Consider the following 16098-nt stretch of genomic DNA (forward strand, 5'->3'; position numbering starts at 1 on the left):
ACTGTTTAACTTAACAATATACTTTGAGCATTTTTTTTTCAAGCAGACATCAGAAGTAAAAGTATAAAAAGCGATAAACTTAGGAATTAAGCAATTAAAGTGGGATTACCATGCGTGCGCACAGTAACTATTAGAATATGAAATCTATTCAAAAAGTAATAACATTTTTCTAAATTGGTATGCCCTCCATCGTTTTCAGGTAAGTAACTAAGCAATGAAAGTAATCAGATTTAAAAAACAAAAAATAATAAAACGAAATGTTTACTTCCAACAAAAATAAAGGCATTGGCCTAAAAAAAAAATAGGGTCTGACGCGTCGCACCTTTTTAAAGTGGTTAAGAGCATGTCATCTGTGCATCCTTTCACTCGTTTAGTTCATATATCATTTTCCATTAAAAACTTCATAGTGGTACCGTCGGAAAATACAAACCAGCGGTTTTACCCGCTTTAATTATATTTGCTTAAGTCAAATTAGTGGAAACGAAATATTAGCGGCAACTTAAAAGGTTCACTCAAATCATTACTTTCAACTCCAGCTGGGAGAAGAATTATGCTGTAATAATTAGTTACAAACAAAACAATGTGATTCAATGTTATAAATGGCTTCTTGGCTCTGTCATTATTGTTTACCTAAATATTTACCGTGAAATTAAAAATATTTGAACGTTCAGAATAAATAGTCATTATTAGCCATTGAATCATATTTCATTTTGAGGTAATCGATGGAAAGTTATTTTGTGTCATGTGTTTAAAATTGTTTTGACCAAGTATATTGTTGATATCTTAGAGATCATGTAATCTCATTCTCTAAATATGTGGATAAATAGTTGAATTTAAGGTTTGTATCTATTTTTTTAAACATTTTGTATGACACAACTTCGTATGTCGGAGCCCATTGTTTTTTTAACAGAAGTCCGATTTCGGATAAGCATACCTTTAAAAGCTTGTGGATTAATCCTCTAAAAAACTGCATCAAAATTTTAGATTTGCGTTGTGAGTCGATTTTTAGTTATTTTTATGATACAACCCATGTCAAATATCGGAAAAGTTACTTTGCAGAAAAATTACATAAAATCGGTATGTCGGATCCCATAACTTTTACAAATTACGTCGGATTTTGAAGTCATATGCCTATAAAGCTTGTAATTTGATTCTCTAAACAACTGCATGCAAGTAAAAAAAATACATTATTTTTTATTTTTTCGACATTTTTATGATGTTACCCCTGTCAAATATTGTTAAAATGGTATTACGTGAAAATGGCCTAAAATCAGAACTTTTTAGCCCATAACTTCTCCAAATCTAGTCCGATTTTGAAGTGGTACCCCTCTAAAAGCTTGTAATTTGATTCTCTAAAAAACTGCATTCAAGTTAAAAAAATTTGGTTCTCTAAACAACTGCATTCAAGTTAAAAGATTTATTTTTTTTAGATTTTTTCGATATTTTATGATATAAAAATGAATTTGTTTAAAAACTACCTTAAATCAAGCCCATAACATTTCTAAACATGAAAACAGTTCGTCTGAGCCCATCACTTTTCTAATAAAAGTAAGATTGCGAAGTGGAATACCTCTAAGACCGTAAGGATTATTTTTCTAAAACCTGCATCTAAATTTAAGACTTCAATTTTCCTTTAATTTTTTTTTTCTTATAAACTTTTTCTCCACCAAAAAGTTTTTTTTTAATTGTTTTTCAAGCAAAACACAGATCCAACTCAAAAATCTGCATCGAAGAAGTACCCATAAACTTATTTACTTCTTACCAAAGCTAACATTTCTTTCCTTAGATTATATTTACACTAGCCACCGATTTGGTGTCGGCTGTTTATTTTATAGCGAAGCAAATATTCATAATCCTTTGTTGTTAGGGCCTAAGCCAGACTCATTTGCATAATTGCTCTGGCACCTTGGAGAAGTTTTAAAACCAGCTTTGAGGGATCAGAGCCGAGAACAAAATTACAGGTACGATGAAGGGTCTGTGTTGAAATCATAAAATTCGATACACTTAATTTTCTCCGAGAACGACTTTCGTACATATACATACTTACGAAGTTAATGTACACACCTATACTACGCTTAAAGGCCTTAACTTGTTTTCAAAAAAATGCCTGATAAGTGGATGTGACTTGGAGTGTATCCAAAATATTTTTAAAAGGGAATTAGCTGTGCATCATTAAATGTTTAATTCTAAATAAAATTCATTTCGGTGCACACAATAAAACAAAGGCTTTATGATCAACCATTAAATATTTGCCTTGGGATCCAGTCACCTGATTTGAAATATTGAAAACTAGTAAAGGATCGCCTCGAGGATAATTCTCGGTGGACCACAAGCTTTCCAGAGTGGAAATGGCTTCCGATGGCGATTGCAGTCAGTTGGTGAAAACTGACATACCCCACGCGAGGGTATAAAAAGGTATGCTGGCTTAGACAGTGGCTTTAAATTATCGCCACGGGTGTTCTCGCAGTCGGCTCTCCGAACAGTCGGAAGCCTTTATAGAAATCCATTAACAAAACCATCATGTTTTTTGTTATTGCCGGCACCATCAAAGGGGAATTTCAAAGGTTGTGGATACTTAGAGTGATCGGAACGAATAGTAATCGGTACTTTGTCACGAGCCCATCTGTATTTCGGCCGATTCGAATTAGTGTTGTTACGTGTGTTTTTGTGTGCTCAAGATACTTAATGATATTTGTATCAGTTAAGCGGATATTAATTTGTATCTGTAAATAAAGGGGTGAAGGCATAATTATGAAAAAGCGCATCGACTACAAAAGAAACGATTGTTTGGAATGCCAAAGGCTATGGACTTTCATAAAAGGTAAAAAAAAACTTATTAGTTTGTAGAATGTAAAAGATTACTTTACTTTGCTTCAGTTTGGTAATACTTTCTTGTGCTTTTCAAAACCCCAAACAAAGTCATATTGTTAACCAATATATAATTTATTGGAACTAATTTTGATGTTATTAAAAGGTAGAAGTACTTATTGGTTTGTAGAATGTAAGCTTTAGTTTGGTAATACTTTTCTGTGCCTGGTAGAAACCCAAACAAAGTCATATATTTAACCAATATATAACTTATTAGAACTAATTCTGATTTCATTAAAAGGTAAAAATACTTATTAGTTTGTAGAATGTAAACGAATTAAGCTTTAGTTTGGTATTACTTTCATGTACCTTTCAGAACCCCAAACAAAGTCATTTGGTTAACCAATATATAACTTATTAGAACTAATTCTGATTTCATTAAACTCACACACAAATACGGCAAAGTCATCCCAGCAAAAAAGGGGCACGAACTCATAAACAGTAATGATACAATAAATCAACACGGAGCGTAAAACATCACTTCCTAAAAGGATCGTCATGGTGTAGTAGGCCAACATTAACAAAATGACTGCGGTGTTTACGATAAGGGATGCTGAATGCCGAATGCCTTCCGATGGGGATGCCGCCGTCGCCTTTCCCGGGAATCTTGTGCCCACAAAGAGGCCAGAATGGGTTTATGGCACCCACTTGCCGTGGAGAGCTAATGAGCCGCAAGGGCACTTGAGCAATTGGCCATCGCCATTGTAGTTATTACCGCAAGTGTCACGTGTCCACTTGATTGGGGCAATTTGGCTGTGGCATTATTTGCTATTTTTAACAAAGAGTTACAAACAGCAGGCGTATTTGTACGGGTTTGAATTATTATGCAATAAAATGTTTTGCACGAATCAGGCGTTTCATGGCGACTTTTCGACGGCTACGCTTAATAAAACAATTCCGGAATATAAATTTAAAATTGAGGTGGGTAGGCCGAGCTGTAAAGTGTGCAAGATGCCCGAGTGGAAAATGTGTTTTAACTAGCTAACTGATGGCACGGTTAACAAAGTTTACAATTTCCTAATTTTCCTCGAGACTCCCCGATGCGGCATGATGAAAATGCATAAAGTAGGCTTTATCTGACTTTATTAGAGCAGTCCTAAACCTGCCTGGATGGCTGACTGGCTGGCTGGCCGCTTTGATCGTCTGAAATTCCCATGCGATCGATCTGGCCGACAGTTAAGGCCGTGGTGCAGGCATATGTTGAAGTATCTTGCCCCTGCGGCACCGACTTATCCGTCAGTGGAGCAGCGCACACGAGTTGAGTGGGCAAAGCATCGGCTAAGTAGCTTCAACACCGAAAACTAGTTTCACACACAGACTAGTTTGCACTCGAGCAGTCCGAGCAGCTCGGGTGTTGATGCTGATTAACCATATTTATACTTAAAAAATTGAAAAGGGTTTTTAAGTGCCTCGCCGCGGCGAGTCTTGACCAATTTGGAGATACCCTCTAGTGATTACACGATATTGGAATAGGCGAATAATTGCCGATGGTCCTTAGATGGTCGGTTGGCCGGTTTGCCAGTTGGCCAGTTGGCAGATCGATTTAAGCCTAAGCCTCGATGACAGCACTTTCCCCGCAACTGGTTCGGTTCTGTTCAAACATTCCCATATTATAGGGGGCTATTATGAAATTATTCTAACTAATCCGCAAAAGGTGCCAGGAAGCGGCCGAAAGCAAATGGTTCTAACAGCTTACTTTGTATTTAGGCACGAACTGTGCGAAAAGCACCAACCTACCATCGCACCATCACCATCTGAAGGTATTTCTTGATCGACCGACCAACCGACCGACCGGCGGACTAACCAACCGACCAACCGACCGGCCCAAAAAGACCGACCGACCGAAAGATGGAACGGACCGGCAGGGGCAGAATACCGCACCGCCACTCTGTCTCGCAAGTCAAAAGCGGCATTTTTAAATTGGTAGTCAGATCTCAGTTTCTCGGTTCGTAGAAAGGAGCTCGGGCCCGGGCCATTATGGCTTCCATCGAAGTGATTTTTACTGTGGCTGCTTGTGCGCGGCCTGTTTGTTAGCCTGATGTCTGAGCACACCTCTTATTATACTTACCACACCACCACCAGCACCACCAACAACACCACCACCACCACGCACACCTTTGCGAATTATAAACGTCTGTGTGCCGGCAACTAGCGGCTGTTCAAATTGCAAAATATACAATGCGTTCCTCCTCCTTCGACGTGGTCGTCCTCATCCTCATACCCATCCCCATCCTCATCCCCATCCTCGCCAGCCAGCCAGCATACACACACGCAACTGGGCGAAACACCAGCGAGTTTAATTTGATTTCGATTCAGCGCTTCGGCGGCGGAGGCAGCAGGAATCGGGATCGGGGATCGGGGATCGGGATGGGAATCGGGATCGGGGGAATCTCTGGCCTGCCAGGCGGCCTGATCATTTACCCACGTCCATCCCAGATCCACAGATCCGAGCATCCCAAGCATCCCGGCCCTGCTGTCATGAACGGGGTTATGATTTAAGCTCGCTGCGATGGGTGTTGTGTGAATGATATAAGCAAGGCGAAAGAGCTGACGATGTTCATTCTCACCTCGTCGACACTAACGATTGAGCCGACCGATGCCCATTTAATAGGGGCAGTAGGAAATGCGCCTCTGGGCTGCTGAACTCCTCGGATGCTTCACTACTCGGTTGCATGGCTACTCGGCTGCTAGGTGCACTATCCACGGCATCTTCACTCGGCGGTTTTTCTTCACCTTACTTTGCCTGGGAATAAGAACAGCATGTAATATCATCACTGGGTTGCACTGGGTTGTATTCACATTTTTATTAAAGGTCATTGAGCAAAAAAGATTTGTAATAATAATTCCAAATCATATCAGTTCTCCAAGTATACAGCCCATGGCTTAGGTTTTTTTCCATCTTAATTAGAACAATAATAATATAATCGACACCTGCTTATATGACCTTTTTTACAAACGGAATACTCAAGAAAACAGATCTAGAAAGAATGTCTAATTGATCTGAAGAAAAATATGAGAATATACCACTCATTAAAAAAATTCTGTCCAAGAAAAAATGTTTTTATAATGTCCTCAAAAGGGGTTTCCGCATCTTAATTTATATTTTTTGGATTAAAAAGTAAACCTTACGTTTGAGTTATTGCAAAAAAAGGTGAATAAATTTAATGTTACTTTTCTAGCCTATCAAAGTGCCACTAAAAATCTTACCAATAAAATGAATTGGCCGCAATAAAAATCACAACACTGCATAGCAGCAAAATTCCAACAGGGCAGGGATTCTTTAGCTTTCCTATATTGCAGGTAGAAGCATGAGCACTGCACTTAAGCTTTGTCGGAAAGATTCATACGGACATACCTATATGGCGGCATACAAGCATACATCCTCGGGGTAAACACAACTCAACTCCTCAAATTAGTGTGTTAGCCTTCAATAAATTGGCGGCCTGTTGTGTTCAAACATTTATTTCTTACGAGTATAAAGCAATACAAAGCAGACAAAATCCCAACACATAGGAAAAATAAATACTGACGGTTATTATCCCGACACCAACAGAGATCTTGTCTTCGCTTCGGACCTTTTCGGGACGTACAGTGCTCTAAATCGATATGATATTGCTAAATATGTTATTTGGCCGCCGAAACATTTGGTGGGAATTAAACGCTCTTACTTACTACCATTTTGTGTATATGTACATATATCGTTTCGAGTGCTAAATCCTATTATACTCGACACTCTCGACGCTCTACGATGCCCCTTTTGATCTTCGGCAGCGCTAATCTTCATTAACAAGGCGAGCAGACGTAAAACGGAAATAACTAAATTGATTTAGTTTATGGGTCGAGCAGCTTTCATCTTAGCGCTGCGAATTTCGGTGTGCTAAAAAAGAGTCGACAGGAAAAGAGGAGAAAAACTTATCGATTGGTGATTACTGAGTAGTTGTTTTGACTGAAAGGTTTTACACACACAACGATTTCAACAGCTTTGCGTTAATGGTGGCAGAGCCAATTTTTTCTCTCGGCTTTTACAGCCGATCTTGGCCATCTGTCGGCTGAAAGTTGGCATCTTTGACACTAAAAAGACCGCAAAGATCGTGTTTATTTTAAGTTTTTACCATTGCTTCGTAATGAAGATCAATAAAATGTCATTACATATCATTACCATTTCAAAAATGGATTTTTTTAATGAAAATTTTGTTAAATGTATGTTCAAGTTTAGCACTTCCTATTAGGGCCGAGTTTTCATTTCCCGAAGGCAAATTTTGAATGAAAGTTTTGGTACGCCTTTCCTTTCTCGAATTGCCGTAACCTCGTTGATTTTATTACTTTGGCGAGCCCTTTAATTACAATTTGGTTTTAATTACTAAACTGGTTTAGTTTAATTAAATCTAAATTTGGCTTCCGGATTTTTAAGTCTATATAAGTTTTAAATAAAATGTATAATTCCTTAAGAAAGTTATGAGTTGTTAAACGCCTCCTCCTCCTTTTTGTCTTCGTTAAAGTCTGACGGCATTATTGCTGATAATTATATTCTCCTTTTTTTTTGATAAAACTTTTTTTAATAAATATGTGACGCACAAATTAAAAAAATATTATAAAAATAGGCAAATTAAAAGTTTAAATAAATAAGTAATAAGTAAACGTAAATCGCCCTGTTTATATGATATATTGAACATATTGGCATACGTTCTGTTTTTTAAACAGACCAATTTCTCCTTAACCTAAGATCCTATAATTGTGGCTTTAAATTAAGTTTTTTAATTTAACTAAAAAATGTGCGTGGTGGGTTTTAATTGAATTTTAAATAAGTAATCAGATTGTGTAAGCACAATTAACTTTGCGGACATATTGGACTCAAGCTATACCTTATAAAAAATCATAGCATATAGTACAAAAATTTTAATTTGAATGAGTTACAGGTTTTTTTGAATATCACATTGTATGTTCTGTTTTTAAAAACATCTTACAAATTTATAAACATTTTTATAGTTTTTTAACATTCGATCACTGTATTTAAACACCATAAAATAAAAAAATTAAACATTTCAATGACTTGATTAATAAATTAAAAAGTTAAGTTGCTACACATTTAGTGCCTTTTTATACGTAAATAGTCAGTTTAATGTTCTTTAATGTTGTACTAAAGTTGGTAAGTATACATCGTAAAGCAAATACGTATGTGCTTGTAATTTATTTTTCAATTTCATGCAAAAGCCAAAACAATTTAAATCATTTTATGAACAGGAGTAATGCGATGGGAAGTGAAATACGAGCGTTTCCTTTATTATTTCATGTTCTGGCACGCCCACAATTCATATAAAATAAACAGGTATTGACAAAAGCTTGCAAATCAAGGGCTTTCCCCTCGCAATTGTGCTTTTACAACACGCATGTTCCTACTATCACCGGGAATTGAAAATGGCGAAGGGAAAAAATGGGGCCTCGGTTGCCTGGTCGCTGGGACAAAACGCTTTTCCGCCACGCTCCCGGTGTTGAGCTCTATATTGTGTTGGTAATTGCCGCCCCATGATTGGTCAATACTTGCCGAGCAACCCATTTGGAAATTCGCCGTAAAACAACACCTTCGCATCCCATTGGTCCCCACTTCAGACAGGGACAGAGATACAATACCTGTTTGGAGCACAATACCGGATCGACAGCCTTCTCCCTCGGAATACTGGACAAACCACTGGGTATGTATGCGAGAGAGAACTCTCCGATCCGGTCTCTCTGCTTGCGAGCTGCCCTTCCATAAAACATGAAGTTTTGCTGCCCCTCGTATTAGTCTTAACGCTGCTGCCGCCGAGAAAACATCGCTCTTAAACAACCAGAAAAACAAAAAAGAATAACAAAAGGTACTGTGTGCCGTCGACTGTGTGAAATTTTAAACGACTTCGCAATGCCACGCCCTTTGAAAATGACCTACGGTGATCAGAAGCCCCCATACTCGTACATATCATTAACGGCCATGGCCATTATACATTCGCCGCAAAGAATGCTGCCGCTCAGTGAGATATATCGATTTATTATGGAGCAGTTCCCCTACTACCGGAAAAATACGCAAAAATGGCAAAACTCATTGCGGCACAATCTGAGTTTCAACGATTGTTTTATCAAAGTGCCCCGCAACGTGACGAAGGCCGGAAAGGGATCCTACTGGACCCTCCATCACATGGCCTTCGACATGTTCGAAAATGGCAGTTTGCTGCGGCGACGCAAGCGCTTCCGCGTCAAGCAGCTCGAAAAGGATATATCAAACTGGAAATTGGCCGCCGCCAATACGGAGATGGTCTCCCACTACCTGGACGACCAGCTAGCGCAGATGGCCTTTGCCGATCCATCGAGGAGTGGTCACATGCCCAGTAACTACGATCTCGGAAGTGCGCCCGCCGCTCAGATGTCAACATTCAAGGGCATTCCACCGATCCTTCCGTCGCCTTCAACTCAGCTTCCGGTTCGTCCAAAGCGCGCTTTCACCATCGAGAGTCTCATTGCACCGGATCCTGCGAATACGGCGAATGAAGGACTAGTGCAAATGGATTACGGAAGTCCAGATGCCGACGCATTGAAAAAGCCGCCGTTCACCTTGCCATTCAATTTCAACGAGCTCGCCGCGCATTACCACCTTTACTTTCCCAGTTTTTTGTACAACAGCCAATATGGCAACCTGCCGTGCTATCAGAAAACACCGCCGCTTTTTCACAACGGCCCGTTGCCGGTCTTTTGACTATGAAAGTTATTCCTAGAGTTTAATAAGGCTATATCTACTACATAACTCACTAGTGGTCCTATTATTATTAACTTATGTTATTTACTTGTGTACTCATTTTATTTAAACAAAAACTGTATTGTAACGCGTTGAGTTTAGAAGATCTCTAAAGTCAATAAAGAACTGCCCATATATCGTATTTATTGTTTGTAAACTTAACGTTAAGGTGGTGCAATACCGACAAAAAAGGAAGTAAAGCAAAATAATTAAGTCGTCAAAAGTAGATTTATTGGATTGAGTAGAGGCCTTTTATTTTAGGTTCGCAGTCAGAGAAATGTGTAAAAACAATAATTACCCTAAGTCGTGAAGCTAAAACTCTGTGCATTTGGCATTTCTCTACTCCTGCTTGGTCGTAATACCACCGTCTAACATCTAACCTATTGTTTGTTTCTTAAGATAATTATAGCTCGAAAACAAACTACAGGTTGTAAATAAAGAGCCCTCGATTAATTCGATTACAGGTCGAAAATAGGTCCGCAATGGTTAACTTGCCTTCCTACCTTGTTTTGCAAATCATTTGCATCTTACACATGCACACACGTTTTCGAATTGCTTTTGTTTCCATTAGCTGTCAATCATCCTTACATATGTTTGACTTCAACCCTAGCTGGAATAGGAATACTTCGCTCTTGTTACCATCCATCCATCCATCCATCCACATACATAAACCATACACCTTCTGAGGAAGGAAGAGCGGGGCTTTCGGTCGATACGGCGCGGAATGTAGTTTGTTATGTCTTACAAGAAAGAAGGGATAGTTTCCAAAGCCGAATCTAAAGATGCCCTAAGAGTGTAAGCAAATGCAGAAATGTTTAAAAGAATGAATAAGAATGGTAATAAAAATTGTAGTTTCAAGGTAAGTAATTGTTTTTTTTTTCTACAAGGATTTTGGATTCTTCAATTTGGCTTATGTATATATCTATGCTACGTTCAAGAAGTATTTCAGATGTCATTTTAATCTACCTGGACTGGTATCAGACTTTTAATTGAATTGAATTATGCGACATCTTAAAGTGCAAGACTGTTGCTCCGTATAACACTTCTTATATCAATTATTTAACCTTTTTGTACCTCAATGTATCTCGGAACGTTATCTTATAGCCAAATTACCATAGGACAATACCGTAGGCTAAAACCTTATTACACAGAAGGATGTAATTAACATACCTCATCCTGCATGCAGTATTCCGGAATTTTATTATGGTAAAACAAGGCCTTTATTAATAGCCAAACAAGTTCCTTCAACTTTAGTTTAAATCCTTTTAAGACGGGTTGAAAATGTTCATAATGTTTGAATAGGGCGGACTTATTGTTTTCCTAAGATATTAGCGCAGGCATCCAATATGTACAAAACGTATTATGTCTTATTAGCCAAAAGGGTTAAATATTCTTATTAGGTGTGCTCCTGGAAATGAAATCGAATAACAATTTTTCTATTTATTTTGTATTTATTGAAATTGCATTGCTCTAAAGTTAGTTATACTGTATTACGAGAAGCGATATAAAACCGAAAATAGATGTTGGTTCTGGTTGTTCTTATTTCAAACCAAATGATTACCTGTGTACTTATTAAAACATTACTTTTTTATTACATTTACTTCTGTTGTATTTCAATTATTTAGTTTTCGTTAAGTTTGAAAAATGTTTTTTATATTGTCTCGTTCCATGTTCATTTCGTTCCTTCATAATAGACAGGTGATATTTCTCAGTCGCTCCACACGCGGTCACACTTAAAATACCGAAAGTGCCGTTGTTTTTTAGGGCGTTTTAGCCACCTTACTTCTTTGTGGTTGTTTGCCTATCTACATTGCCATTTTGTAAATGTGAGTGTACAAAATTTCTGTAAGACAATTTAGCCATTAAACGTTCGATTATGTTGAATCTTGTGTGCGAACTCAAAATGTTATGTTTGTCTCGTCACCCCGTCGCCTAGCCCATTGACAATTAGCAAACGGACCGTGGAAAGTGCAATCAGCCCGAAGTCTGAAACTGCAAAACTCCGTTCACCGTTCGCCGTTCTCCGTTAGTCCTTTGTTGATGGTAATCGTTGTGAAACGAAGAAGAAAGAGAAAACCGTAGCATTCCGTAGAGGCATTATTCGAGGCACGGAGCGAGCATGTTTAGTATCAGCGAGCTCTGCTGCATGTTTTGCTGCCCCCCATGTCCGGGCCCCATTGCGGCCAAGTTGGCCTTCCAGCCGCCGGAGCCCACGTACAAACTGACTCCGGCGGACGACACCAATATCCGGTACAACCTGCAGCTCTTCGACCGTGCCGAATGGCAGTACTCCGAGCGAGAGAAATCGAAAGTGGAGGCCTTCTTTACGCGCACTTCGCGTGGCAACCTGATCACCTGCATCTACGTTAGGTGCAGCAAGAACGCCAAGTACACGCTGCTCTTCTCCCACGGAAACGCCGTCGATCTTGGCCAGATGAGCAGTTTTTATTTAACGCTCGGCTCCCAGATAAACTGCAACATCTTTGGTTACGACTATTCGGGCTACGGGATGAGTGGTGGCAAGCCCTCTGAAAAGAATCTATATGCTGACATCGAGGCTGCTTGGCAGGCAATGAGAACCAGGTGACTTAAACTATTTGCCTCCTGCTTATCCCTCTGCTAACCCCAAGATTTCCCCTCCCAGATTCAACATCAGCCCGGAGACAATCATCTTGTACGGCCAGAGCATTGGCACAGTGCCCACTGTGGACTTGGCCTCGCGTCACGAGGTTGGAGCTGTGATACTCCACTCGCCACTCATGTCAGGCCTTCGAGTCGTGTTTAGGAACACAAAGAGAACCTGGTTCTTCGACGCCTTTCCCAGGTAAGCTAATTCGCAAATTGGCAATCGCCCACAATTTGATCTTATCGGATTTCCCTACAGCATTGATAAGGTGGCTAAGGTGAAGGCTCCGGTTCTGGTTATCCACGGCACAGACGACGAGGTTATTGACTTTTCCCATGGCATCGGAATCTACGAACGGTGTCCTAAGACTGTCGAGCCATTTTGGGTAGAGGTAATCACACGTATTTATTCTTGATTGATTACTGCTAAGAGCACGTTATTGCAACCACAATGATGATCGTTATTAATTGTAATAGTCTAGCATTGCCACTGAGAACGATTGAGTATCTCGTAGCGGTCCAATGCTATTTATAAACATTGAAAACGGCATTGGGATCGCGTTACAGTAGTATTGAACTTCGCTTTAATGGGGTTTACGGCAATAAGATCGCAGCGTTGCTATATTCAACTCTACTTCATTTTCACTAATTCATGGTAATCAATGTTTCAGGGCGCCGGACACAATGATGTTGAACTGCATCCGCATTATTACGAGCGACTGCGCAAGTTTCTTTCGGTGGAGCTCGTCAAATGACAATTAAAGAATAATGTCGACGGAGGCGTTAGTGACACTACATCGGGTATAATATCTAATTCAAACCCTGCCGCAGGTAGTGCGTCCCTAAGTTCAAAACATCCGAATCCTGCAGCGGCTGCAGGGAGCGAACCAAGTAAAAAAAATGTGGAAGCAAATAACAAACGGATTGAAAACGATGGTTTGTAATAAATTATAAGTATTGCAATGTAATTATTTATCTAGCTCACATCAATACATTCGAGAATTGCATTTTTACAAAGATTATATTATAAAATTATAAATAGTTGTCAGGAGTTTTGCACCAAGGTCCCCATATCTACATTGTGATCCTGGTCCCGTATTAATTGATTAAGCATAGGTCATATCATCTTACAATTAATGACATTGGTAGAACAAATCAAACAAGTAATCACATTGGGTTCGAAAATGAACATCAAGCAATATGCTCCAGAAATATGGTTTTATTATGTAAGGATGAAACTTTTAAATAAAGCAATTTTTTGATACTTTGAAAGTGGACCGTTTCTATTGCTACAGTTTTAAAACACCTTTTTATTTGGCTTCTTCGCTCTAAATGAAGAATAAAGTTACTATTTTTATGATTCATGCTTTTTAACTCTCTCCAATTGCGCTTCAGTTACTGAGTTTATCTAATGTGTGTGTTCGGTCTTTTTACAGGTGCCTCAAATTCCAGCCAGAGTTCTACTAAAGCTCTCGAGCAGAAGTTTCTTTAGCAAAAACAGTCGGGCTCCCATTCAAAAGCCCAACCCTTCTCACCACAGTTCTCTAACAGTGAATTATCAAGTAAATCGTGCGGAAACAGACAAAACAAACAAAATAGGAAAGACGACCCACCATTAACCGATACGAAGTCAAATGGCTTTTTCGTTTCCCGACTAAAACAACCAAATATTGCTCCAACACTTCCAGTACTCTCTCCACATTCACCAATGAATGCAAATATATATCTAAATAGCCAGCATACCCAACTTTCGGGCCGGTATTTAAATAACAAGGTATCCCAGCAAGTCGATACCGATAGTATAAAAAGAGTGGCGGCTAACAGATCTCTTAAGGACAGTCAAAACGTCTTATCCATTTCATCAACTATACTATGCAACTGTGAGAAAGCCCACAAATCCAATGGTTCGGACTCGGAAACAAACGAAGAAATCAAAATCAAAATGAGTTCAGATACTGGCAGCAAACTGGCAGCTACAAGTAAATTCAAAGACCCCAACCTATCTATAAAACCGGAAAGCAGCGCTCCAGATAATTCAACAAAGGCGTGCTTGCAAGTGAAGAGTGGAAAGGATAAAAGAGCCTTGTCTCCGAGACTGACATTGCATAAGAGTGGCTTTCAGCAAGCCATCATCATTTCCGACGAAAGCGAAGTTACGAAATCGCCGCGACCAACTTCCAAGAAAGCGGGACAGCTCTCCAGTAATTCAGACAATCAATTTTATCGACAGCTTACGCATAAAATTAGCAAATCGGAGCAAACTTCCCCCAACAACATAGAGATAGACAAGGCCAACTTTCTTTATGATACGAACAACAGGAGCACGGGATGTTTGGTGTACCCCTCGGATCCTTGGATCAAGAATTCGCACATCAAAAACAGCTTGTCCCCCAAAGCTGAAAAGTATTTAAACATGCATCACAACATAGATCCCTGGGTGAAGCGACAAACTGATGTGAGTGTGGAAGGGTCTCGGCCTCCCAAGAAAAATATCTACCGCGAAAAATCCCTTTCTTCCATTAACAATAAACTAATTTCGGCCAGAACTGAGAAGGCAAAGTGTGCGAAGCCGCAGTTGAAGCATTCAAAAACCGAGCTGGAGGATGATCAAGTATTCTTAAACGAGCCAGGACTGCTCTTTGCCCCATTTTCACCGCAGTATCGCAACACATCGCATAAGATTTGGTCGCTCGATCAGGCGTCTAGCGATCTTAAGGGAAATATTCAGAGCAAATCCGCCAGTTTTTTACCCGACAAAGTAAAGGAGATTACCAGTCCATTGCCGAACCACGTTAGAAAATCTGTATATCAAAATAATAGTAACTTGCTTTGTCCAAACGATCAAGCGAGATCACTGCTCCAAGTAGAAAAATTGCACTCTAGACATAGCTCTTTATCGATTCCCGCTCAGTCCAAGGAGGAGCTGCCTCTGAACATCCGTCGACTGTCTGAGCAGATCCGTGAACCGCCTTTGGAGAAGAACATTTCACTGTCTCTCAGCGATCGCAACGTTAGTAAAATTCCGACTTCTGATGCCGTGGGCGAGACTCATTCGGCTGGCAATCACAAGAAACAAGATAAACTGCATGTGAGTAGAGATGCCGCGGTGCAGAGCGGAAGCCACCCCGAAGACTTTGTCTCCCTGAAACGAGTCCCCAAAGATTCCACAACTGTTAATAATGTAAACCCCTTTACGAGTACTTATAAGCCTGATCCACTTCTAGAAACCACCTGTTAAGCCCATTCGCTAGGAAGCCGAAAGCCGATATTAAAGTGTCTCTGCATAGCTCATTCATAGGTCATGAACATATACGAAATATAAAACCACAACAAACATATATGTCTTATATATCAATCGAATCTAAATATGAATAATAAATCAAGTAATAAAACTATTTTTAGTAGTACTTTAAGTTTGAAATTTTTACAGTGATTTTGCATTTATATTAAGTAACACGATAATGCCCTGCCAACCATGGGGCTAAGTTCTAGGCTTAACTACATTCGCAAGCATATATATGTGTGTAATAGTGTATTCTTTCCTCATTTTATTGTCATTTTACATATTTGTTGTAATACATTTTATAGTAATAAAATCTTTATAAAGAATCTAATTCGTGTTCTTTGGCTTGTCTTGGGGGATTTTATTCATCCGATTCTTTTGATCTTCACATCGTTATGAAATTCCTTGTAAATAAACAAAACTTTCACAAAAAGTTTGTTTTGATTTCATAACCCAAACAAAAGCGGGCATTTTTATACCCTTTCAGAGAGTCTTTTCTTTTTGAAACAAGAAACATCAGTGACATGTTTTTCCGAACTTTTTCTGGTGACTGAAAAAG

The 16098-nt window shown here is 39.3% G+C and overlaps 3 protein-coding genes across 4 annotated transcripts; all 3 read left to right on the forward strand.

The window, feature by feature from the left end:
- Positions 1 to 8670: 8670 nt before the first annotated feature.
- Positions 8671 to 9758, forward strand: LOC108095713 (fork head domain-containing protein FD5). The gene has a single exon (XM_017196885.1). The coding sequence runs from the start codon at positions 8765 to 8767 to the stop codon at positions 9590 to 9592; it is 828 nt and encodes a 275-aa protein (XP_017052374.1). The 5' UTR covers positions 8671 to 8764; the 3' UTR covers positions 9593 to 9758.
- Positions 9759 to 11353: 1595 nt separating this feature from the next.
- Positions 11354 to 13748, forward strand: LOC108095935 (alpha/beta hydrolase domain-containing protein 17B). 2 transcript variants are annotated; one of them, XM_017197272.1, is made up of 6 exons: positions 11354 to 11457; positions 11568 to 12214; positions 12276 to 12455; positions 12516 to 12648; positions 12928 to 13192; positions 13693 to 13748. In XM_017197272.1, exons 2-5 carry the CDS (start codon positions 11751 to 11753, stop codon positions 13009 to 13011), a joined length of 861 nt encoding a protein of 286 aa, XP_017052761.1. In that variant the 5' UTR covers positions 11354 to 11457; positions 11568 to 11750; the 3' UTR covers positions 13012 to 13192; positions 13693 to 13748. The 2 variants fall into 2 exon arrangements, with proteins under 2 accessions (XP_017052761.1, XP_017052760.1); XM_017197271.2 differs by having other exon boundaries at positions 11409 to 12214.
- LOC108095643 lies at positions 13441 to 15870 on the forward strand. The gene is made up of 2 exons (XM_043209264.1): positions 13441 to 13482; positions 13749 to 15870. The coding sequence occupies exons 1-2, from the start codon at positions 13441 to 13443 to the stop codon at positions 15492 to 15494; spliced, it is 1788 nt and encodes a 595-aa protein (XP_043065199.1). The 3' UTR covers positions 15495 to 15870.
- Positions 15871 to 16098: the final 228 nt, after the last annotated feature.

The sequence above is a fragment of the Drosophila ficusphila genome, unplaced genomic scaffold (genome assembly GCF_018152265.1).
Source record: "Drosophila ficusphila isolate 14025-0441.05 unplaced genomic scaffold, ASM1815226v1 contig_791, whole genome shotgun sequence".
Lineage (NCBI taxonomy): Eukaryota > Metazoa > Arthropoda > Insecta > Diptera > Drosophilidae > Drosophila > Drosophila ficusphila.

What these genes read in the sequence shown, in the direction of transcription:
- LOC108095643 (XM_043209264.1), top strand. Translation starts at nt 13,441, where the DNA reads ATGAACATCAAGCAATATGCTCCAGAAATATGGTTTTATTAT. An exon ending in CAGAAATATGGTTTTATTAT is followed by an intron (nt 13,483 to 13,748) that starts GTAAGGATGAAA and finishes AAGTTTCTTTAG; the next exon opens with CAAAAACAGTCGGGCTCCCA.
- LOC108095713 (XM_017196885.1), top strand. Translation starts at nt 8,765, where the DNA reads ATGCCACGCCCTTTGAAAATGACCTACGGTGATCAGAAGCCCCCATAC.
- LOC108095935 (XM_017197272.1), top strand. Translation starts at nt 11,751, where the DNA reads ATGTTTAGTATCAGCGAGCTCTGCTGCATGTTTTGCTGCCCCCCATGT. An exon ending in TTCTTCGACGCCTTTCCCAG is followed by an intron (nt 12,456 to 12,515) that starts GTAAGCTAATTC and finishes ATTTCCCTACAG; the next exon opens with CATTGATAAGGTGGCTAAGG. An exon ending in TCGAGCCATTTTGGGTAGAG is followed by an intron (nt 12,649 to 12,927) that starts GTAATCACACGT and finishes TCAATGTTTCAG; the next exon opens with GGCGCCGGACACAATGATGT.